The sequence below is a fragment of the Phodopus roborovskii genome, unplaced genomic scaffold, assembly GCF_943737965.1.
Source record: "Phodopus roborovskii unplaced genomic scaffold, PHOROB, whole genome shotgun sequence".
Lineage (NCBI taxonomy): Eukaryota > Metazoa > Chordata > Mammalia > Rodentia > Cricetidae > Phodopus > Phodopus roborovskii.
This window is the reverse complement of record NW_026125506.1, coordinates 2,538,744-2,564,294: the sequence shown is the minus strand read 5'-3', so window position 1 is coordinate 2,564,294 and position 25,551 is coordinate 2,538,744. Positions and strand designations below refer to the sequence as shown.

At 50.7% G+C, this 25,551-nt stretch overlaps 1 protein-coding gene across 2 annotated transcripts in view; it reads left to right on the top strand.

Annotated features, from left to right (window-relative positions):
• The window catches only part of Grk3 (G protein-coupled receptor kinase 3), a 91,454-nt gene that overhangs the window by 26,885 nt on the left and 39,018 nt on the right, over positions 1-25,551 (top strand). The window contains exons 2-4 of one of the 2 annotated variants that reach the window (XM_051176437.1): positions 1,736-1,812; positions 16,494-16,567; positions 23,214-23,315. In XM_051176437.1, coding sequence (XP_051032394.1) covers positions 1,736-1,812; positions 16,494-16,567; positions 23,214-23,315 — 253 coding nt within the window. The remainder of the gene's footprint in view (positions 1-1,735; positions 1,813-16,493; positions 16,568-23,213; positions 23,316-25,551) is intronic. The other variant, XM_051176438.1, reaches the window with a different exon arrangement.

Below are 25,551 nucleotides of genomic sequence, written 5' to 3'. Positions count from 1 at the left end.
TTGCAACACCCTGGGCTTCGGGTAAGCAAGGTACTCTCTACTGTCCCAGCTCTGAGTCTGGAGGTTTTTCATTAATCACAACTTTTCAACATCCCCTGAGTGACTTTAACCACAGCGTTACTCACATGCCTGCCTAGTCCTTTCTCTCACATGCTCATCTTTCTGCTCTCTGTCTGTCACTGAGCTGAAGACGCTTGAGCAATAGCCACACCCCGGCCTGAATGCCATGCTACCCTGAGGTGGCCTCTTCTCCTCACCCCATTTTAGTTCAACCTCACTCAAGTCTTGGGGGATACAGGAAGAAGACAGCCACACTGTTTGCCGGAATGTAATGTGAATGGTGGCTAGCCTGGCCCTCAAGGGAGGAAACTCTGGTCCCTGTGGCTCCTGCTGGGTGTGGCCTCCACTGTCTGGGTGTTTTGGACATTCTGACCTTCTGAATATCTCCTGGAATGGCCCTCTAAGTTCTGCTAATAGCAATTAAGGGCTCCTCTAGCCCCTAGATCCAAACTCTTCCAAGTTCCTCTGCAACCTGGCTCACCAGGCCTAAGGGACACAAGGTCAGGTGGTTCCAGCCATGAGCTCCATCCCCAACAGCAGTTCTCTGCTTTTGGTCTCCATGACTAAATGCATAGCAAGACAGGGGAAGGGCTTCTGTTGATTTATAGTTTGAAGGCTGTGCTGGCCAGTTTTATGTCAACTTGACACAAGTTAGAAGGGGAAACTCCACTGAGAAAATGTTGTAGCGCATTTTCTCAACTAGTGATCGATGGGGGAGGTCCCAGCCCATTGTGGGTGGGGCCGTCCCTGGGCTGGTGGTCCTGGGTTCTATCAGAAAGCAGGCTGAGCAAGCCATGGGGAGCAAGCCAGTGAGCAGCACCCTCCATGGCCCCTGCATCGGCTCCTGTCTCCAGGGTCCTGCCGTACTTGAGATGCTGCCCTGACTTCCTTAGTGAAAGTTCTATGGCCGTGGAGAGACACTGTGCCCATACAAACTCTTATGAAGAAAAACATTGAATTAGGGCTGGCTCACAGGTTCAGAGGTTCAGTGCATTATCATCATGGCAGGAAGCGTGGTGGCGTGAGGGCAGACGTGGTGCTGGAGATGGAGCAGAGAGTTTTACATTTGTATCCGCAGGCAGCAGGGACAGAGAGAGAGAGAGAGAGAGAGAGAGAGAGAGAGAGAGAGAGAGAGAGAGAGAGAGAGAGAGAGGGCTTGAGCTCCTGAAACCCCAAAGCCCACCCTCCCAGTGACACATTTCCTCCAGCAAGGCAACACCTCATGATCCCACTCCCTACTCCTTATTCTAAAATGAGGCTAAGGGGTCCATTCTTACTCAGACCACCACAGCTCTGACGCGGAAGCGTAAGCCAGATAAACCCTTCCCTTCCTCACCCACTTTTGGTCTTAGTGTTTCATCACAGCCATAGTAACCCTGACTAAGACCACGGTTCCAGTCTATGGCGTCCAGTAAGGCATGGTGGCAGGAAAGGCTTGTAGCTGTGGTTGTTAGAGTCTGAGGCTGCTTGCTTACATCTGGGTCAGCAAACAAACAAACAAACCAAAACCTCCCACAGACCGGGCAGTACGTGATGCTCCCAGCAACCCACTTTCTCCAGCCAGGTCCCATCCCCAGAATGTCCCCAGCTTCCTCAACCAGTGCCCCTGGTGTGCTCACACCCGAGCGAGCACTGTGCACCCGCGCCCTAACAGCTGCTCGCTCTTATCTTGCAGTATCCGGAGCGTGATGCAGAGGTATCTTGCAGAAAGAAACGAAATAACCTTTGACAAGATTTTCAATCAGAAAATCGGTGAGTTCCCCTTCTTTGTCTGATACTGTCAGAGCAGCTGCGAGATCTGGCCATGTCACCGTGACCTCTGGGTGGAGGAGCCCGTGGTTCTGCGTACCACGAGGAGCTGAAGAGTGGTTAGCGACTTGCTTCGCCCCCTGCACCCCCATTCCCCGCCCTGCAATGCAGTGTGGGGATGAGCTATTTGGAAACAGAGGGCTTAAGCTCTAAGGTCATTGGTGGGTTGTTTGTCCTGAGTCAGAGTGTGTAACACCACAGCCGGGGGGGGGGGGGGAGGGGGCGGGGGGGAGCGAGGACTTGGCTCAGTTCCTCCCCAGCTGGTGAAGAACACGAGGGACCGTTCCCCAGAGCTGCCCCGCTCAAACAGATGGAGGCAGTTCACTCGCGAGGTCTCCGCCTGTTCACACCAGGTGGACACATCTGTGCCTCAGGACGGCCCCTCCCCTCACGCAAGCTTGCCTTGTGTGCCTGAGCATTAGACTTCCCGGGCATTTTTCTCGTAGTGGGAGACTCACCCTGCATGGGGCCTGTGATCTCCACATCTGCCCCTTTCCCTGACTACTAGGCTTTGACTTACTTCATCCCTTGCTGCGTGCTAAGTTAGCTCTTCACTCCCTTTTCGGGGCTATGTATGGACAAACCGCACCTCCTTTCCCAGCATGGGAGGTGAGGGACCGTTGCATCCGCTCTATTTCCTGTCCATTCTGAACCAAGTGGCTGTGACCTGTGAAACTTACAAACCTCTCTTTCTGTCCTTCTGTTTGTCTCTGTCTCTCTTTCTCTCTGTGTGTGTCTCTGTCTGCCTGTGTCTGCCTGTCTGTCTGTCTGTGTCTGTCTGTCTGTCTGTCTGTCTGTCTCTCTCTCTCTCTCTGTACAGCCATTCGTTTTCCTTAGATGTACACCCCAGAGTAGAGCTGCTGGATCGTACAGTAGTAAATTCACATTAAACTTTTAAAGAAAGCAGCAGACCTTCCTCCTAAAGCAGCTACATTGTTGCACACACCTGCTGGGCGCTCTGGTTCCCGGAGTCCTCAGAGCTGGCCCCTGGCTGCTCTCCGTCTGTCCGTCTGATCGATCGATCGATCGTGGCTTCTATTTCTCATTCCCTCACGGTTAACGGTATTGAGGGTGTTTGAATAACTGACTGTTTCTAGATGGTCTTTGGGGAAACGTCTATTTAAATATCTCACCCTTTAGAATTGGGTTACCTGTCATTGTCACAGACATGTTTGAAAATGTGCTCTTGTGGTCAATATCTTCTTTCCCATTTCACTTGTGGCATTTGAGACAGAAAGGTTTTAATATTAATATTAATGCAGTCCAGTTTGCACATTTTTCTCTTTGATCAGAGCTCAGAGTCATATCTGAGATGTTTTTGCCTAATGGCTTCATGACAACTTTTTTCTAAAAGTTTCAGTTTATTTTTTCTCTTGCGTTTAGTATTTGACTTATTGGGGTAAGGTTTTTTTTAAATCTTTGGTGTACGGATTGTTGTTTTATTTGTATAAAGTATTTTTACAGTTGTTCATTTGTGTGTGGGGTGCAAATGTTGATGCTGGCACTCACACGAGAGGTCAGAAGACAGCTTTTGTTCGGAAGGTTGGGTTTCGCCTTCTCTCGTGTGGGTCCTGGGGATTGAACTCAGGCTGTCAGGCCTGGCAGGGACCACATTTTTTCAGCTGAGCCATCTCACCTGCTCCTTTCCCTTTTTTTATGGATGGCATCCCCCCTCCCACTGGATTGTCTCTGATAATCTTTGCTGAAAATTGACTGTAGAGTTGGCTTGGTGTGGCTTCTGACTTTGTCCGTTTACCCTTATGTCGGCTTAGGCCAGTGTTCATGGAACAAGGTTTGGAACTGGGAAGTAAACGCCTCCACCATGCTCTCTGTTTGTTTTAAGGTTGTTGGTGGGTGATTCTGGACCCTTTCCAATCCGGTGTGAGGTGCTTTAGTAATCCCTTTCCGGTTTCCTCTGGGTCTGTGATAGAGAGCCTTGAATCTGCTCTGCTGGGAGCCACTGTTTTGGCCTTATTAGTGAATGGCCTCTGCTACCCCAGCTGCTTGGGGCAGTGCCAGGCCACCGTCTTTTCCAGTCTGGTGCTTGTCAGTGAGTTCATTCCTGAGTACGCAAGCCTCTCCCGTAGTGTCAAGCTGGGACTGTTTTCACTTGTGATTGCTCATTGCTGGGATTCGGAAAAACAGTGTTCTACAGCTAGCTCCTGGGGTCCAAACTAGGTTAGTAGCTCTAGTTAGGTGGGTGTGTGTCTGTGTGTGCACCTGTGTGTGTGTGTCTGTGTGTATGCATACAAGTGTATAAATATATGTTACCTGTGTGTACGAATGTGTGTCTGGGGTTCACGTATGTGTTTTTTGTATGTGTGCACTGATGTGTCTCTGTATAATATATGGATACACCTGTGTGTGAGCACCAGTGTGTATGTATGTGTATGCCTGTGTATGCATGTATGTATGTTCATGCTCCTGTGTGTGTGTGGTTCATGTGTAGTTTTTTTGTGTGTGTAGTACATTTGTGGTATGTGTGTATACACGTAAGTATGTGTGCATTGTAAGTGTGTATATGTGAATTTTTTTAGGTTAGTCTACAACCTGTCTGAATAATTGGTTTTACTTCTTTCTAATCTTGTGTCTTTATTGTCTTTATTTTTCATTTTAATTCTTATTATTTTCTAATGTTTCTCTCAATCATTTTTTTTAGCATGATTTAAAATAACATTTATCTGGAAAGAACTCACAAATTGCATTTGATTCTTGGGGCCCAGGTATAAGAATTAGGCTTCCCACAAGCTTTGAGAACAAGAGAATGTATTTCCTGATTTGGGGGGGAGGGGAGGGGGAAGAAAGAGCCTGTGGACAAAACTGAGGCCAGGGTCTCATCAAGCCGTTGGAAGAGAACATGCTGAGCGCTTTTCCTACAGAGATGGAAGCGGACTTGATCCATCCTAGGTCCTTATTCTACAAAGCGTGACGACCACACAGAAACACCGGAACCCTCAAACCTATAGGTCACATCAGTGGGGCATCCTAGAAACTGGTGATGTGGTTTGGTGGGTAGGGTGCTTGCCTCGAATGCATCAAGTCCCAGGTTCGATCCTCAGAACACACAGACTGGGTGCTGGTGGTGCACTCTTGCGATCCTAGCACTTGGGAGGCAGAGGCAAAGAGTTCAAGGATATCCTTGACTACAGAATGGACTTGAGGCTAACTGGAGGTACACCAGGACCCAGTCTACAAAGAAAGCAGTTCAGGACTCACGGCTGTCCATCTTAAGGAGCAAAGCTACCAAACTGTTTTCTGGTTTGTAAAATGATTGTTTCCGAAGTTTTGTGCCTTAAAGCAAAACAGGCATGTAGAGTCTTCGGACGTTGATAGAGCTGGGTGGCCTCTGCCTGGTGGCAACTGAGCGCTCTGCTCATGGCCCTGGAGTGGGACCTGTACCTGTGGTTGCCCTGCATCCCTGTTCTCCCTGACCGATCCTGTCATGCCGGACATCCCAGGCCCTCCTCCCCATTCCCTCAGCACAGTGCATTCCAGTTCAGAGTCACCTTCCACTGCGGGAGAGGGAAGACAAGGGCCCCTGTTTGACCCAGCATCAGCCTACCTCGTGCAGCTTCCACTGAGGGGAGAGTTAAATGTCCCTTTGATCTTCCCGATAGCAGATATGAGCACTCAGCTCCGCTCTGATTGAATTTTCAGTAGAAACAGCTACAGGGCAGCAGGTAGGTGATCCCCCGGGAGCTGGGTCAGTCAGAGCCACGGATTCCTCGCTTTGGGCCTCGGCAAAGAAGCCCTGTAGAGGGAGATAGCAGGAGAGGGAAGGGCGGTTGTTAGACACTGGCACGGTGGTCTCGGCAGCCACTCTGGCAGCCTGGGTCAGGTAGGTAGGGGACCTGCCCCACCCGACAGCCTCCACAGCACCCTGGGAACTGGGGACAGATCAGAGGCCCCGGGGTGAAAGCCGATGGAAGGCCACGCACATCCCTGTCCCAAGAAAACATGTCTGTCGTCCTGTTCAGCTGTCGTCACTCAAATTCTAGAGGATGATTCAGGAAAGGTCCCTTTTAGTGTGCCATGCGCCTGCTACCCTGGGCCTCCTCGTCCCTGGAACACACGTGGACACCCCTGGGCTCCTGACCTTTGACCCATGATTCACGGGCTCAGGCCACAGCTGTTGCTGTTGTCTTTACTCGAGGCTCCGCTCCCTAGGGAGCCATGGTCTTGGTGTCATGTCTTCCCTGCTGCTAGTGAACTAACCTCAGCTATTATCCCCTCTCTCCGTGTACAGCCAGACTAGGAAGCACACATGCATCTGTAGGGGCCGCGGCTCGTTTGGAAGAGTGCTGGCCTCCAATGCAGGGGGCCCTTCATGAACCTCCACATGCACACTCCACTCAGCCATCAGGGCACGCGGGCCACCCCAAACATGTATTCAGCACATGTAATACATATACACACACAGGAAAGTGTGCACACATGTGCACAGCACAGCAACATGCTTCCATGTAGAGATATGCCCGGCACTCAAGAGTGACTGTACATATAGGACACATGCATGCACTTGGCTCAGTATGCACGTGCGCGAGCACACACACACACACGCACGCATGCACACACACACACACACACACACACACACACACACGCACGCACGCACACACGGGTTCATGTGCACAGTGTACCGACACCTCTGCTCACTGTGGGTTTTGATGGCTCCATTGTTCTCCAGACACTCAGGGCCCCACATCTGGCAGGTGATTGACACACGTGTCCCTGTCACCCTGCCTGTCACTGCCCTTCTCCACGCTGCAGCTGTCGCCTACACCGGTACCCTCTCTCCAAGGCGTCTCAGGACCTTCCTAAGTGGTGTCCTAATTTTACTTTCATTCCCTTCCCAGCTGTCCAGACACCGCAGCATCACATGGGCTCATGCTGACTCTAACCGGGCAGAGACCTGCTGGGCTCTGCACTCGGCCTCCAGAGCAGCCCGGGCAGTTTGTTCTCAGGGATCTCACCGCTTGCTCCCCCCCCTTACTCCCCCCTCCTGAGAAATGTCCACACTGTCATCCTCAGGAGCGCTCAAGCTCCCAGCCTCTAAAACAGCTGCTGTCCACAACAGCGGCTTCTACACCCGTGGACTCAAGGAGCTGCAGATTGAGAACATTGCTCAGCAAATTACATCTGTGCCAAATGCTGCACTTTCCCTGGCCCACACTCTCTGAACACACAGCGTTTCTTCACACCAGGAATGACGAGGGGATGGGGAGATGGGACGATGATGGAGGCCGGCGGGAAGAGGGAGGATGGGAGGAAGGGAGGGTAGATTGTGCACAGAAAGGTCCTCACTGTATAAAAGTTAATTTAAGAGCTGGTGACAGTGAGGCCGTCAGGGCGCCATTCTTCAGGAAGTGACATCGGCAGAGGGGAAAGGCACAAAGGGCTGTCGTACGGATTTGTCAGAAGACGGTGATTTTTAAAGTAGTCCCTGCCCCCAACCCATCTCCAGAAAATCTTCTCTCTTCCATATGCCCGACTTGACTGCCACCCAAGTTCCCACCCTATTGGCCTAGGATGCAAAGCCCTATGTAGTGAATGGTTTGGGGCTTGAGATTGCCCCCTCCTCTGGGCCTGAAATGCCCCAGGTTTCCGGGTTCTGAGATAAGGGGCAGGAGGACCTGCTTACCATTTGCTCTAAAGAACTCTAAGTGCATCTCACGCTGAGAGGGGACACCACAATCTCCTTCGTTCTCTTCCTTTTGAGACAGAGTTTCTCTGTGTAGCCCTGGCTGTCCTGGAACTAGTCCTGTAGACCATGCTGGCCTCGAACTCACAGAGATCTGCCTGCCTCTGCCTCCCGAGTGCTGGGATTAAAGGTGTGCGCCACCACAGACCACTGGCTCACAATCTATTTCTTACAATGGGGAGATGGGAACCATGTGGGTGCATGGGTCCAGGTTCCACACAAGTAGGGCATCTTATAAGAGGGCCTTGGGCACCTCAGGTTTGGGTACCTGGGGATTTTTCAAGTCTGAGGGACAATGCCAATCACTTTGTTGAAATGCCTGCAACTCTAGTTTTCTGAAGCGTTCGTTGGCACTTATGTGGAGAAAGTGGGTTTTGTTTGTTTGGCCTGTGTGTGTGTGTGTGTGTGTGTGTGTGTGTGTGTACTTCCTTGGAACTGTGGGTGAAGGGTTTGAATTCCCAATGTGGAATTTCAGCTTAACCCAGGGCTGAGGGTTCAGGAGGTGTCTTGGCTCAGATAGCCTCAGCTCTGAACTTGCAAGCTGGATTTTTCATGCCTTATAAAACAAATGCCCACTTTATTATAATGATCCCCACAGGCCTTTTGGCAGTTGGGAGCTTCCAGCAAACACACCGCTGTCCAGCTGATAACTATCGAATGTGGGTTTCTTGCAAATGGGTCCCTGGGCCGCTGGATGAAGCAGCTTTAACAGCACATTTGAGACCCTGGGATGCAACCCTTCCACCCTCCACGGCCCTGCAGGCAGGGACTTGCCCTTCCTGAGCTGAAGTCCCAGTGCCATCTCAGTTTTAAATCCCTGATGGAGGGCCTTCGGAAGTCTCTCTGTAGCCCGTGTGCACCCCGAGGCCCAGCTGGCACTTCCCTCCTTCTAGAACTCTCCATGGCCTCCCACCACACTAATTTTCCCATAGTGCTGATTGCCGTCGTTCTTAGACTGGGAACACGGGGTGGGGGGCGGAAAGAAGGGTGAACCTTGTCCTCACACGAGTCTGACCCGGTGATAGAGAAACAGAAGCAAAAATCTACCTACCCAAGGTGGCGGGGTGACTCCCCGAACATGGGCCCTACCGGTCAGTTCCAGAGGCTGTGCTGTGTGGACAAAGAAACGAGAGGTCTGCCCACCGCTCCAGGGAGTCGGGAAGGAGCCGAGAGAGGCCACACGCATTGCTCACACGGGGCCGTGACTCACACAACAGTCACCTCCGTCACGCGCCCCATGGGACAGGCTGCCAGGGTACTTGTAAGGGACACGCATGGCAGGCATGGAGACTTCCAACTCCGAGTGAGAGGTGGTGAGTTCTTGCACTAGGCAGGTGGAATCGGAAAGAAAGACATGAGTTTGAAGGTAGCCTGGGTCTTTGTTCCTATCCCTGTGGCTGTGGTAAAATACTCTGAGCAAGGCACTGAAGGAGGTGTGGGGGTTCGAATGTTGATTGGCCCCCATAAGCTCACTGGGAGTGGCGGTATCAGGAGGTGTGGCTTTGTTGGAGGAAGGGCGTCACTGTGGGTTGCCAGCGGCTTTGAGGTCTCCTGTGCTCAAGCTACGCCTGATTCAGCTCACTTCCTGTTGCCTGCTGATCGGGATGTAGAACCTTTAGCTCTTCTAGCACCGCGTCTGCCCGCGTGCCGCGCTTCCTGCCGTGGTGATCATGGACTGAGCCTCTGGAACTGTAAGCCAGCCCCAGTTATACGAGCTGCTGTGGCCGTGGCGACTCAGCTAGGGAATGGGACCCCCCCACACAATGGGCGGTTCTCACTTCTCACTTAACTCAAGGTAACCTCACACAGGTGTTCTGCAGGCCTGCCTGCCTCCTTGGCGATTCCAGACCCTGAGCCAATGTCTTGGGAAAGTTAAGAACCTAATGCAGGGAGATGAGAAGAAACGGGCGGCTCCCCGGAGCCTCTGAGGGGATCACTCAGGGGTTGCCGCTTCATGTGAGTCATGTTTGAAGTCCTGAAGGTGTAGCAGGTGCCAGCCAGCTGAAGCTGTTGTGGAGGACCAGCAAGTGTGTGGGGGCCAGATGCGCGGACGCAACACATGAACACGGCGTGGTGCAGATACGGTGGGCGGAGCCTATCTGCTGGACCGGGGCTGGCCTGGATAGGTAGGATGTGGAGACTGCCCTTCAGTGGGGGCAAAAGTCAGGTGTGCACTGTGGGGAAATGTGTGTTTTCTAATGTCTGCAGCAGCATCCGTGGATGCCGAAGGCACTGGGGTTGTGCTGGGGAAGGGCTGGTGGGAGAAGACACTGCGGATTCGAGGAGCTGCAGGCTCCTAGGGCGCAGGATGCTGGTATGGTATAAGGAAGCCCTTAGCGCCTCTCTCTCTCGGCAGGCTGGCCTGTCCCCGTGTTCAAGGCGGCTGTTGGCTTTCTGGGTCTCTTTAGTCATTCAATGCACTACAGCTCCAAGGGCTCCCCGTGACACATGTGTAGCGTGACACACGTGCGAAGTACAAGGCTCTCTTCGTTTTGTTTGAAATGTAGTAACCCTGGGAAGGCGGCGTTCGCATGGACTCAGTGGGCGCGGAGCACGGGGTGGGTGCACCCTCGCCCATTGGCTGCCCTTGGCTCCTCCCTCTTGTTTGGGTCTGTGTGTGCTGGGCCCATGTGGCCTGTGACACCCTCCTGTGTGACATGCACAGAGCGGGTGTGGGTGCATGATTACACATAGCTCTTTGGGTAGTATTTGTTTGGCGGCTTATTAGACTATTTCTTCACAAATCGTTTGAAATTGGCCTAATTGTCAGTGTTTGTGCCACAGAAGAATGTCATGGTTTTCGGTCAACTTGACACAGTTAGAGTCGTTTGGAAAGAGGGAGCCTCAATTGAGAAAACTCTTTTATCAGATTATCTATAGGCAAAGCTGGTGGGAATTTTCTTGATTAGTGATTGACAGGAGAGGGCCCAGCCCACTGTGGGCGGGGCCATCCCTGGGCTGGTGGCCCTGGGTTCTATCAGAAAGCAGGCTGAGCAAGCCCTGAGGAGCAAGCCAGTGAGCAGCAGCCTCCATGGCCTCTGCATCAGCTCCTGCCTCCAGGTTCCTGTCCTGACTTCCCTCAGTAAAGCTCTGGGACTCTAAGATGCATTAACTCTTGCCTCCTGAGTTGCTTTTTTTGTTTATTTGTTTTTAGTTGTTGTGTTTCTCATGGAGACAAGGAGCCTGGGACTGGGATCCTTGAAGAAAAGCTTGTAACCTGGGAGGAGACCACCTTGCAATATGGCTGGAGACTTTCACTGTTAGTGTGTGACAAGATCATGTCACGTTATACAGCCGGAAGGAATCCAGCTGTTGGCAGGGTTGGGTGCAATTTTCCTGCCCCAGTGTTCTAGAACTTTCCTTCTACTTCCTTTTGTTTCATTTTCCAGGCAAGAACGTTCCATGGATTTTCCTTTGGCCCTCGTACACAGCAGTTTGCCCTCTTGGTCACAGGACTTGTAACATTTGAAAATAAAGGATCGCCTGACTCCCCCTAGAGTGTATTGGGTTCCCAGGCAGCAGCCAGAGCCTGGATTTCAGCTCACGTAGCATGGCCACTCTTGAGTTCAATGTCAGTGCGCTCAATATGACTCTTGTGAACGCTTAAGTCCACATGGAAAAGCATCCATCACCACGCACAGTTATGGTAGTACACACCTTTAATCCCAGCGCCCTGGAGGCAGAGGCAGTCGGATCTCTGAGTCAGCCTGGTCTACAGAGTGAGTTCCGGGACAGCCAGGGTTGCACAGAGAAACCCTGTCTCAGGAAACCAAACAATATAAAACAACAACAAAAAGTCTAACAAGGGGGCCAGCGAGATGGCTCAGTAGGTAAAGGCGCTTTCCACCAAAGCTGACAACCCAAGTTCTGTCCTCAGTGTCCACTTGCTTGAAGGCAGGAACTGACCCCTGCAAGGGAACGGACTCCTGTGATCTCCACATGCTTGCCATGGACACACACACACACACACACACACACTACACGTTTAACTTAAAAGACGTGGAAGCAGTTAGCTATGTGCTCCGTTTATTATAATTCTTGGCTCCTGTTGGAACTGAGACAGATCCAGACGGAGAGCTCTGAGGACTGGCGACGTGGGCTGCTCAGATCAGCTGGGAGCAGCCCGGCATGTGGTGTGGTGTCTGTTTCGCTATGTGCCTCCCTCCCCCCCTTATGAATTTGCTTCTCCATTTCCTGTCCAAGATTCCTTTTATTATCCTGTATGTGAGACACATGAGAGTCTGACCCCTCGTTCCAGTGGTTGAGGATGCTGGACGTGGCTCCGCCTACCGGTATTATGTGTTTTGGGAGGTGGAAGGAGTAAGTTCTTTTACTCGAGCAGTTTTATTGAATTGTGCCTATAGTGGAGTTTTCAGAGTTCTTCCGAGGGTCCCAAGTGCAAGGCCTTTCCCGGACACATGGCTTGCAGGCAGGCATCTTCCTCCAAATACTCAGACTTCTTTCGAAGCTTTTAACACAGAAGCTCTAATGCATACCAAAGTGCACTTGGCTGTGTTGTTAGTGGCCTTGGCTAACCTCGGAGTTGCAAAGCCCTTCTCCTTCGTTCTCTCTGCCACCTTCATAACCTGGAGCCCACGGTCCTCTTGGGATCCGTTTGGCTGCAACTTTCTTAGCGGTTCTTGTTGTTCAGGCCAAGCGAGCAGTTGCAGTTGACAGAGGTTCAGGAGTCCCTCCAAAGTCCGCACTCTGCCTCGAGCTGCGCGTGTTTAAAAAGCCGCTGGCTGTGTCCCTGTCTGCCTGTCCTCTGTTCTGCCCACGGCTCTGTGTACATGCACAGCACATGGAAGGCTGGAGTTGAATACATTCCCAGGTAGTCCCAGCCTCTACCTTTACTGTCCTGCCTTATTTTACATACCTGTTAGAGTTTGTTGGGCCACAATGTTTACAAAATTTCCCGCTGAGCCTTGCACTGGGATCACACTAAGACAAAGGTGGGCTTGACTCTTCCTGACTACAAACATGGTGTTTCTCTCTGCTTACTTGTTATTTTTTTCCCGATTGTATGCATCGGTGTTTTAGCCCAGGGGTCACACACGTACCTAGCTAGGCTTGTTCCTGGATGTTGCACCGTTTGGTGTTGTGATGAACTACACTGCTGTGTACTGTACGGTGTCTTGTGGTGCTATGCACCGAAGCTTGAAGTAAATCTATCGAGCTAGTAGATCTGGTCGCGGCACAGTGAAATCTTCTATTGCGTTGAAGCTCAGTTTCTAGGCATGCACTACTCTTTCAAGACAGTGTTTTTAGGCTGTACATTTTTCATGTTGAATCTGGAGCTTCTCGGCTTAACCTTTGAAACTTTGTAAGAAAAATGCAACACAGATGATTTTATTACCAGGGCGTTTTGCTATTCTGCACAACACGATTATGGTGAGTGTTCACTGTCTACCCTTTGGATAATTTTATTTTGATGCTTGGGCCAGGAGTTTCTGGCGTCTCCTGTCTGAGTGCTGCCAGCTCGCAGTGTCTCCTACAGCCGACTTACTTCTGCTTCACTGTCCTCTGCTCTTGACACCATGAGTGCCACTTAAGCTGGTGTCCACCAATGGTCCCACAATGAGATTGTTCTATTCACTTTGTTGAAGAGCCTCTGGAGACTGACCCAAGACCCTTCCTTAAAAAAATATTATTATTATTATTACAAGACAGGGTTTCTCTGTAGCTTTGGAGGCTGTCCTGGAACTCACTCTGTAGACCAGGCTGGTCTTGAACTCATAGAGACCCACCTGGCTCTGCCTCCCGAGTGTTGTGATCAAAGGCAGGTACCACCATCATAGCATTATTTATTCTCTCTCTCTCTCTCTCTCTCTCTCTCTCTCTCTCTCTCTCTCTCTCTCTGTGTGTGTGTGTGTGTGTGTGTGTGTAGGTGCACCGGTGGAATTCACTTCTCTCCTTCTGCTACATGGGTCCTGGGGATCAAACTCAGGTTGTCAGCTTGGCAGCAAGCTCCTTTACTCACTGAGCTATCTCACTGGCCCAAAGTCTCTCCCTCCCTCCCCCTTCTCGCTGGAACACACACAACTGCTAGAATAACACGACATGGGTTTTGTGAGCCTGTTCACTTGAGCGAAGCAGGCACAACACATGAGCAGTTTCCGGGTAATCCACGTGATCCATGCAAGATGCTGGCATAAGCAAATTTGTTTTGAGGCGCTCGATGAGGTAGCAGAGCAGGAAGGCACTCATCCTCGCTCAGTGGTTCCTGAAGGTGCTGGAGAGAAGTGTGGGAGGTCGAAGTAGCCGCCTGATCTTGGTTGACTTTGTGACTCCTCTCTCCGCCCTCAGCATCGGGTTAATTGCAGTGAATCTTAGATCTTACTCATGCACTCCAGGTAAATTATATTAGCATTTCCATCCTTTCCTGTTTGCTGGCGGATGTAACGTACTCAAAGTTTTTTTTTTTTTTTCTTTTAGTGCCAAATTCAACAATCTCAAGTGCTTAGGAAATAGCTAATTACAAAAGGACCCCACTTGATAGCATTTGTTTCTATTATTGGCCACATAAAATTTTTTAATTGTTAAAGGTGAGAGCCTGGTTATCTCCCCAGCATAATAAAATAGCTCCTCCAGGAAATTATGTAACCACAGAAGTTATTTTTCTTATTTTTCCCCTGACACTGTTTTGTTGTTTATTTTTAAGACATGGTCTCATCTTGTAGTCCTGACCAGACTAGAATCCACCATATAGCCCAGGCTGGTTAGAATTTTAGCAGTCCCCCTGCCTCAGCTTTCTGGGTGCTGGATTGGAAGTGGGCAGCACTTGGCTATATATTGTCTTTTTAAAAATAGATTGTATTTTCTGTCATTTTAAGTGTCCTTAGTCCCCAAAGCAGATTAAGGAGCCTCATTCTGGAAGCCCTGAGCTCTTTGTCCCCTTTAGTTTCTTCTTAGTCTCGTGGTTTTTTTCTTTTCTTTGTGTGTGTGTGTGAAAGTGTGTGTGTGTGAGTGTGAGAGTGTGTGAGTGTGTATGTGTGTGAGTGTATATGAGAGTGTGTTTGGGAGTGTATCTCTGTGTATATGTGTGTGTGTATGTGTGTGAGAGAGAGTGTTTGAGTGTGTATGGGAGTATATGTGTGTGTATGTATATGTGTGTGTGGGTGTGTATATGTGTGTGTATGTGAGAGTGTTTGAATGTGTGGGTGTGTGTCGTTTGTTGAATTGGATATGCCATGCCCCTGCTAACATGAATACGTTTCGTCTTAAGAACAGGGTTTCTCTCTGAGCTGCCCATGCTACACTCACTGCCAGGGAGCTCTCTTCTGAGGTGCTCACAGCCCACATCCACCAGGGAGCTGACCACTGCAATGCTCACAGTCTACACCCACACGGGCAGTGGCCCTCTTAGTATCCTCCTTTGCCTGTCTCCACTATCATCCTTCCTCTGGATGTCTCTCAGCTCTTTGTGGGTTTCCTGGCACTCCCAGTTTGGAGGTGCACAGGATGAGTGCTCTGTGAATAAGCCATGGCTTTGGTTGTCCATGACAGCTCTGTGTACACACACGTGTGCACACAGTGTCCTCTGCCACCCAATGTGGCTCACAGTCCGTCGTCTGCCTTGGGGGAGGGATCTGCAGCCTCGCCTGCCTTGGGGGGTCTGCAGCCTCGCCTGCCTTGGGGGCCTCTCTCATGCCCAGCCACCTTGTGCGACTGAAACAAAGTAACTGCTCTCCCAGGGGCCGGGATGTTCAGATACCAGAACTCAACCCTGACAGCTCCTGTCCACCTCACATCTAGTTCCAGGAGATCTAGCACCCTCTTCTGTTAGGCAGGCAGACATCTTTACTGGCTGAGCCATCTTCCCAGCCCCCACCCTTCTGGAGTCTTTGATTCCTCCTTCTCTACCCTCAGTGTGCTTGACTTGTTCAGGCTCCACTGTGAGGCTTCTGCTAGGTGTTGGGGTTCTGAAAGACAGGAGGCTTGGGACTCTGAAAACCAGCTAGAGTGGCGGGCGGGCTGGCGGGTGTCTCCCGGGAGGCCTGTGGGGAGAGCTGTGGAAAGGGGTACAATCTCCTGGGCCAGAGGCTGCTCCGTGCAATTCCATGAGATAAGCTTGCTGTGCAAGCTTGAGGATCTCAGCTTGGATGCCTAGCACCCGTCTGAAAACCCAGGTGTATCTGTGCTCACCTCTGCCCACCAGTTCTGGGAACACAAAGACAGGCAGATTCCAGGAGACACCTGATCTTGACATCTAGACTTCACACATTAACCTGCACACTCACCTTTGAGCAGTCTTGCACAGACTCGTATGGACTCTAGTGTTGTTTCTTATCCAGGACAGACCTCAGAGCAAAGGGGGCTCTTTGAGCAACTTTGGAGGCAATTAAGAGTCTCAGAAGTATTTATGGGGGGCAGGGAGCTGGGGTGTCCCAGGCATAAGACATGGCTGTCTTCAAGGTGTCCTGAGCAAAGAGTCCCTTGAGAATCGGTAGCTTGCTGTTGTCCATGTGTTTGCTGGGATGTGAGGCAATGAGTGAGGGTTGAGGGAAGGGGCTAGAAGGGCCGTGTAAGCCTTGTTTCCACAGGTGTCCTGTGGTGGACTCATGGGCCCCCTGGGCTCTATATCTGTCCTCATGGACTGTTGATTCGCTATAGTGACCCGTGTGGCCTCAGGTGATGGTGATAGTGTGCATTTAAACAAGGGGAGGGGCCATAAACAGAGGGGAAAAGAAATGGCAACCCAGATATGTATGGTACAGTCACCTGAGGTCCATCCCTCCCACGTGTCCTCGGTCTTTCCTCTCTCTCTTTCCCCCCTCTCTCTCTGAAGATCTCTCTCTCTCTCCCCCCCCCTCTCTCTGAAGGGGAGGGAGATACTGAGTTATGCACTTGTTATTTTGAGGAAGTCCTGTAGGATAAAATTCCCTCATTTCCCCAGCTGAAGTTTCCCCTTCTTTTCCTTTAGGCTTCCTGCTATTTAAAGACTTCTGTTTGAATGAAATCGACGAAGCGGTTCCGCAGGTGAAGTTTTATGAAGAGGTGAGACCCAGCCCTCTCTAGCAGTTCCCTCCCTCCCATAAGGGTGTTCGTTCGGCTTAACGCTGGAAAAGTATTAAGGATCGCGAACACCTTGTGCAACTCAGAAGTTCATTCAATAACTTGGTGGTGGCCATGGAGTTAGCAGGGCTGGCCATACCCACAAGCCAGGGGGGGCTTGATGCACACACAGTGTAGGCTCTGGAGTAGTGGTTCTCAACCTGTGGGGCGTGACCCCTTTGGGGAATCCGACGACTCTTTCACGGGGTCGCATATCCGGTATCCTGCGTTATCAGATATTCACGTTATGATTCGGGACAGTAATGAAGTCATAGCTGTGAAGTAGCAACGAAGATAATTTTATGATTGGGGGGGGAGAGGTCACTGCGACATGAGGAGCTGCATTAAGGGCTGCAGCATCAGGAAGGTTGAGAACCACTGATCTAGAGGTGTTGGAGCACAAGGAAGGAAGAATGCAGTGACTAGAGGTTCCAGAGTCATTCGGAGGTCACAGGCTGTGCCACGTTGGTTGTGTCCATGCCCAGGCTGGAGGTTGCTGGGTTTGAAAGAGAACCTAAAACCCGAGGTTTCCTGGCTCTCTTGGGAACTCTGTGGGGTCTGGGGCTCCCGGACGTATATCTGCTTTCCCCGAGATACTGGGTGAAGTTTGCTATTGGAGGGGCCTGAAGGGTAGAATTTTTCTGGAAGGTCCATTGACCTCTAACTTAGCCTCATGGGACTTAACAATGCAGACCTCCTGGGAGCCAATGTGTAAGCAAGGGACACCCTGGTGGGGTGATCTGCTAATGTACAGCCACTCTTTGGGGGTAAACTGGGTAGTTGGGAATTCAGGCTCCCCACTGGCTAGAGAGATGCTGCTTCAGTGGGAGGCAGAGAATGGAGAGGTTTCCGGGACTCAACTGAAACCATCGCAGCTGGGAAGGACCCTGCCCTTCAAGACACATGGGCATAGGGAGAGTCTTCCCCTGACGGATTCGGGAAGCAAGGTGACAGGACACAAAGACAGGGTAGATGGGTGGTCCGATGAGTGAAATAGTGGAGTAATCGGCAAGTACTTTAAAAGCCGGGCGGGGGCGAGGACTTTGGGGGGGGATAGAAGCCTGGGAAGGGGGTGGAAGTGGGTGGGGGTGAGCAGAAGCGGGAAGGGGGTGGGTGGCACAGGCCTGTGATCCCACGCTTAGAAGGCAGAGTTGGTAGGGTCCCAAGTCCATCCTGCCCCTTCCCACCACGCCCTCTAGGTGATACGAGATGTGAGACAAGTCACATGGCCATCTCTGGCGTGTAAGGTGCCAAGCTCCCTGCACTCAAGGAGCTTACATCACGGGGACTTAAGCCTGAGGTTCAGTGAGCTGGGTGGTCATTCCTGCCCGCTTCGCAGGACGCCCGTCACGACATAGGCAATCTTAGGAGAGAGACTGTAACAGCAGAGAGTTTTTATTGCCCCCGCTCGGTCAGCCTATCCTTTGAACGCCAGCTGCATGCCTGGTGTGTCGTACATGCAGTGAACAAAAGACAGAGTCCTGTCTGTCTCTGAGCTTATGCTCTGGTAGAGAGAGCCAACTAACTGGCGAAGTGTCCCCAGGCATAAGAACTGCTCCAGTGGCCCAGACAGACTCAGTGTGGTGCGTTGTGGGCTGGTGGCCACTCTCCGTGGATGAGTTCAAGGTCATCTCAGCAGGGTGGCATTTAAACAAGGACAGACAAGACTGGCCCCTTGGAGGTGGGGTCAGCGGAGCACAGGAGGCCACACAAGTGCCAGGGTGGGGGGAGCGTGGCAGCGTGGAAGTGGGGGGTGGGGAAGGCAGGCGAGTTAAACCACAGACAGCGTGACGGGTTCTGGTGTGGAAAAGGGCGTGTCAGGTGTGCTGCCCGGTGGCCTCTGCCGTGAGTCCTATGCCCTTCATCCTGACTCACTTCAACCTCTGACTTTTGTCACCTACCGCGAGTGAGGGGTTAAAGCCTCCCACTCTGCTGGGCCTTTGTGATTTCTGCTGTCCCTTTCCCTGTATGTTGGAGCTCTGGGGTCAGGCTCACACTGGGATGTCGCTGTATGAGGTGCCCTGCCCTGTCTCTCATGCAAGCCCTCCTTTGTCCTAAACTGGGTTCTTCCTTCGTCCCCGCGCATCTGGGGAGGTCTCTTCCGGGCTCGCATGGCTTGTGTCTTTGCAGGGTTTTCGTTGTAGGCACAAGCGTCTGGCAGTGTCTGCTCTCCTTGATTTTAGATGTCATGCTTGATTTGCAGAGTTTGCTGAAATTCTTGGGCCTTCCCATTTACATCTTTAACCAAATCTGAAGTGACTGGGACGCTCATCTCTTAGAGCTATGCTCTCCCCTCTTCCTGGGACCCTGGCCACATTTTCATGATTGGTGGATGTTTCCCTGTTGACCTTAATGCCAGGCTCTGTGTTTCTGTCAATGTTTTTTTCTTTCTTTTCCAGACATTGGATAATATCTTTGGTTTGCCTTCAAATCTACATGCCCTTTGTCTCAGCTTCTGCAGCCTGCTCATCCATCCATCCATCCATCCATCCATCCATCCATCCATTCTTCCATCCATCCATCCATTCTTCCATCCATCCTTCCTTCCACCCATCCTTCCTTCCTTCCATCCTTCCATCCATCCATCCATCTATCCATCCATCCATCCATTCTTCCATCCATCCTTCCTTCCACCCATCCTTCCTTCCTTCCATCCTTCCATCCATCCATCCATCTATCCATCCTTCCTTCCTTCCATCCATCCTTCCATCCACCCATCCTTCCATCCATCCATCCATCCATCTGCTTAGCAGTTTATTTCAGATTCTAGAATTTCACTTCTGAAAATTCCAGTTGATTTTTTTTAAAAATAGTTGCTGTTCTGTTTTCATTTCTGTTGCCGAGATAAAATACTCAGACAAGAAACTCAGGGGAGGAAGAGATTATTCTGCTTAAAATCCTGGGTCTCAGTCTGTAGCTGAAGTCAGGCAAGAGCTTGAAGCAGGTCACACTACAGTCAAGAGTAGGAAGACCCTAAGGCTGTTCCTTGTTGATTTGCTCTAGGCTAACTTTCTCCTCACACCCAGTTCAGGACCCTCCTTCCCCACCTAGAGAACAATGGCCCACAATGGACTGGGCCTACTCACATCAATTAACAATCGAGACAAAGTTCCAATGATTTGTCCAAAGGCCACCTGCTGTAGAAAACTCCTCAGCATTCCTGTCTTCCTGGAAGATTCTAGGCCACAGCAAGGTGACATTAAAGCTAAGTAGTGCCTCTGTTTCCTTTTGCTGCCCCTTATCCCTTCCTTTATCGCACAGATGTTCTGCTGTGTCTAATTATAATCACCAACTGCAGAACTTGACCTGGTAATTCCAGCCCCGATCTTGTTGGAATTGACCTGCTTTTTCTGTGTGGGTCAGTTTCCTTCACAGGTGAACAACAAACGTGTTTGTGCCCATGCACACACACACACACACACCAGTGCAATCGACAATCAAAGATACCATAAACTCCCAAAAGGGTGTGGGTTGTTTAGTGCCAGTAGACACTGACCTGGCTCTCCCACACCCTGCGTGGTGTGTAGCCACTGAGTCTTGTTCAGCTCCTCAGCCTTTCTGGGCCACTGAGGTTGGGCACGTCATCACGTACCCAGCAAAGTGGACAGAATAGCTGCGTGGATTTCGGAGTTCGCCTTTGTGGCTCTTCATCTCCAGAATGATCTTCTCTCATAGCTTCTCTCTGATGTCCCTTCTCCATCATCCCTGACTGTTAGGATGCTCTCCGGTGCTTCCTTGGATGGGCAGCCACGGCCCCAGGAGGACTACTCTGCTCTAAGCTAGTTATCCGGGTTTGTGATGGGATTTTGAATGAAGCACATGTGTGAAGGCGCTGATGGGCTAGAAGACACCAGGGTGCGGCCTGTAGGCAAAGGGTGGAGTCCACGATGACCCTCACTGTAACCAGGATGGGACACGGTGGAGATAGGGCTCTTTCAGGTGACCTCAAGTGCACATCTTTGTAGCTACTCGGTAGGAAAGTTCAAATGTGCGCTTGTTGCTGCTGGCTTCTGATAGCTTTCCCTAAGGTGTGCGTGGCTGGTGATAAGAGCCTTACAGGGTGTCCAGTGCTTTGAAGCCAACAGGAGACTAAGAGGAATGGAGGCAAAGCCCAGGGGATGCAGAACTCAGATCCCAGGGAGGTGGGGATAGGACACAGCTGTGGCCGGGGCCATGTGTGCCCAGAGACCAGCTGCATGATGGGGGCATGCTGTCATCCCTGCTGGTACTTCTGTCCCTCAGCATGGACATACCTCTAACGTGGTCCTGCCTACGTAAGCGCCTGGTCAGCCCTCCTGCCAGCATCGGAGGTGGGGTTACTGAATTAAGAGTTCCTTTTGACCCAGGGAAGTCACGGCTGGTGGCCTGTTCTTTATTCCTGAGCTGGGCCTTCCGGAAGGAAGAGAGATGTGAGTTTAGGTGCTGGTCCAGTGGTTGCTCTACTCTACTCGGTCTGGTGTTTGCTTAGGGCTGGCCAGACTCGGGACTCAGATCACAGACACAGTGTGCCTCGTTTGTTCAGGAAGCCAGGATTGCCTACGTAGCAGCAGGGGACAAATCATGGAGACTTCCAGGGAGTTAGCATGTGACTCACCAGATGCCACTCTGCCTCATGGGCCTCCTGGACTCGAATCCCATTTCGCTTGTGTTCAGGATATTAGTTCTGGGGTAGTGCGCTAAGGCTTGAGGTTGTTTGCCTGCCAAGGGACGACAAACCTTGGCCTCTGCTTGGGTTGCATCTGTTCTAGTATCCAGGCCTTCTGGCATTAACCCTTGAATCTCCCAAAACCAAAATGAAACCAGAGGCGTTAACAAGCAGAGGAATGGACTAAGCCACAGTCCTGTCCTCTCTGATGGCTTTGAGTACATTTGTGCCTGACTTTGGCCACCTGGCAATAGCATCTTTGCAGCTGCCGTGTGGTTAGTTTTCAGAAACCGGGGTAGGAGGGTTGAATCTGGTCCCGTAGTTACGACAGCTTCACTGCATTGCTGCTGTGAAGAGACCTCTGATCCTCTTGGGCTGCTGGCCCCACCGTGACTGTTGCCTGCCCCAAGAACACCCCATTCCAAGCCCCAGAAGTCCAATAGGCATGATGGATAGCCACCATGCTACATTGCTGATTGGATCCCAGCAATTTCTCAGGTTTCCCAGCTAGTTGTTACAGGGCCTCGGTGGGACACTGCCCTGTTGCAGGGGTTTCTTGAGCCCTACATAAACACACGGATGCTACATTAATTATTAAGCTGTTGGCCGATGGCTAGGGCTTCTTACTGGCTACCTCTGTCTTAATTATTAACCCATTTCCATTCATGTAAGTATTTCCACATGGTCTTATCTTACCAGAGAACGCTTGTTGCGTTCTGTCTTCTCGAGCTCTTCATGGTGTCCCCTTTCCAGTGCCTCTCTGCCTAACTTTCCCAGAATTCTCCTCGTCTCCTAGCCCCGCCTATCTTCCTGCCTCTGTTGGCCAAACAGTGTTTTATTCATCAGCCAATAAGAGAAACATATACGCAGAAGGGCGTCCCCCATCACTGACCCTTCAAGCTATGACCTCATCTGTATGAGGAATCGTCATAGGACTGACGGGCTTTGTGAACATCAGTCTGTAAGGTCAAAGCTACTCCCACAGGGAGGTCCCTGTTTCTCCCAGCCAAGGTGGACCGCTCGCGGGTGTGACCATGAGGCCAGGTCACACGCAGCAGTGTGGTGGCGTGTGGCAAATGTCCCTGCCTTCATATTCCATTGTCTTCCGTTTTGTCTTGTGTCGTCAAAATACGTGTGCACAGAAATGGGAACAATTATTTTCTGACCAGGAACCTCTTGTGGTCACAATTCAGCAACCGGGACCATTCGTACACATGACAGCTGACCCTAAACCCCATTTCATTTAGTCAACTGGCAGCCTTTCCTAGCATAGCGTTTGAAATACAGTGTGAACGTCTTTCCTTCCCACTGTTTGGCTATGTATCCCAGGCTAGCCTTGGCCACACTCCTCCTGTCGCTGCCTCCGGAGAACTGCAGTAAACATCCATGCACACCACACCAGGCCTGCAATTACACTAGTGGCGGGAAACCAATGCTTTTATCCAGGGGTCCATTCTACCTCCCAATACACACCTTCTTCATACGACTTGGAAATCTCATGACGAATCCCGACTAATTTCCTCCTGACGACGACGATGATGATGATGGAACTCTGGTAGGATGTGAACAAGCTCTGCCTCAGGGCTGAACAAGCTCTGTCTCAGAGCTTAAGCACAGCCATATCAGAAGATCTGCCCTTTGGTGAGAGCTGGCCAGGCAGAGGGCCCCTGGCTGCTGTCCTTCAGGATGACGGTGGCCACAGGAGTCTTCGTTCCCATATTAAAAGGCTCAGGGTCCCCACAGAGGGAAATACATTTGTGCCTCCAGCTGGGCCTAACTTGATGCAACCTTGTCATCCCGTCATCATTTTTAGGGGAATCAATCGCTGCCTCGGTAATTTGTCTCCTCTCTCACGGAAGGGTTCCTGGCTGGGTCAGTCATAGTTCTAAATAAAGCCAGTTTCTAGGAAGCTGTAAGCTAACTTGCTGACTCCCGGAAATGTAGATAAAAGAATACGAGAAACTGGACAACGAAGAGGACCGGCTGCGCAGGAGCCGACAGATGTATGACGCCTACATCATGAGGGAGCTCCTGTCCTGTACACATGTGAGTACGCCAGCCTGTTCCCCAGACAGCACCATGTGGGGGCCACACTGCCTGTGTTTCCGGAGGGGCACAGCTGTACGGCTGCAATCCTGGGACGGGATCTGGGTCTTCTTTTCTCCCATAACTGTACTGGGTTTTCTGACTCGATTCTCCTGCCATACTATACATACGCTTGCTTTATTCCCTGAAGCCCACGCTGGCACTGCCAGAAGCGGATGCTGTGAGAGGGCTCATTTGGACTGTGAAGAAAAGTCTGTATTCTAGGCTTGGTGAAGGAAACGAGGATTTATTCTCATTGCGTAGCCTCATTGTTTGACAGGGTCTCTCCATGTAGTCCAGACTAAACTTCAACGCCTGATCCCTTTACCTCAGCATCCTGTGTACTGAGACTACAAGCATGCACCTTCACACCTGGATGCTGCCGCTGATGGTGTGGTGATGGTGGTGTGATTATGTGATGATGGTGATGAGGGGAGGAGGAGGATGGTGATGATGATGATGGTGATGATGATGGTGATGATGATGATGGTGATGATGATGGTGATGATGGTGATGATGATGGTGATGATGGTGATGATGATGGTGTTGATGGTGATGATGATGGTGATGATGATGATGGTGATGATGATGGTGATGATGATGATGGTGATGATGATGGTGTTGATGGTGATGATGATGGTGATGATGATGGTGTTGATGGTGATGATGATGATGGTGTTGATGATGATGATGGTGATGATGCTGGTGATGATGATGGTGTTGATGGTGATGATGCTGGTGATGGTGATGATGGTGTTGATGATGATGATGGCGATGATGATGGTGATGATGGTGATAATGATGGTGAGGATGATGGTAAGGATGTTGATGACAGTGGTGTAATACTGATGAAGATAATGTATGACTTGGGATGATATGATGTTTAGTGTTGATGTATTGTTTGGGAATGTAAAATTGAACCAGGGCCTTATGCTTGATAGGCAAATACCACTGGGCCATCTCTCTAGCCTGCTTTATTAGTTTTAATTTAGCTGTACTTTAATAATTAGGTGAATCCGAATTCAATTAATATAAATCATCAGTGATTTCTTGGGATTAATAAGGACTATAATTACTATGTTGATTTTATTCATGAATAGTTAAGTCAATTTTATTCATGAATAGTTAAGTAATGGGTGAAATTACTGTCTTCCTCAGAAGTCAGATAAACAATCTAATTGGGATAAACTAGATTTTTCAGGAATTGACTTCACCAGAAATAAGCAGACTAATCATCAAGGTACAAATCGCCATGTGGAAGATGCCTCTGTACCAATGCAGGCCATTTTATAAAGGACATAGTCTTCACCTACTCCATCCAGGGTCATGGCCACCAGGCTATTTGAATTTATCTAAAGTTGGATGACGTTGTTTCTGAGCCCCCTGTCAGCCTTATCTAGAGTACCCTGGAGCTTCGTGTGGCAACCCAAAGGCCAACATTGTGCTGTGGCAGGAAGGCTGATTGGATGTCCCCATCGTGCCTTAGCACTACAGTTGCCAGTGATGTGTGGGTGTCTGTGCACAAGCTGGATCCTCTTAGCTTCTGCTGCTTCACTCTGCTGTGTAGACGGAGTTGGAACAAGACGCCCACTGCGCCTTGGCTGTGCCCTAGATTATGCACGTGCTCTGTGGAGCCTGTGTGTGTGTGAACATGGCTTCCCTCAGCCAAGCTATGGGGGGTTGGGGGAGGTGGGGGCTTTGGCAGAGTAGATTTTACTCAAATGGTCTGTGGTGATTATCCTCCAGATTAAGTGAGATTTATGTTCAAGAGTTAGAAGCAGTGCTCTGAGAACCTTCGACACACCATTAGCTGCAAGGCATGCCGCTTGACCGCCTCTATCCTGAACACTGCGGAGGTTTAAATGATAAGACTCAGAAAGCTGGGCTCTCCACTGACGGGCCTGTGTATGTTTGCTTTGTATAGGGAGAACGGCTTCTCCTCGAAAGCCTTTTCCAGTATAGAATTTTCTGTGGAGGTGGCTGTGGTAGCGAGGGCATACTCTCATGTTTCTGTGAATTACAAGATGCGTAGGATTCCCAGCAATCAGCGATAAACAACTCGAATAAAGCAGGCTTCATTGAAAGTTGTCTGGAGTTGTAACCCACATGGAAGTTCCGTTCTGTTTGCCCGGCTGCCCTCTGCTGGGACAGCAGTGAGATCTCCCGCTCTCACGGCCACTGGCCACCGTGGCCTGGC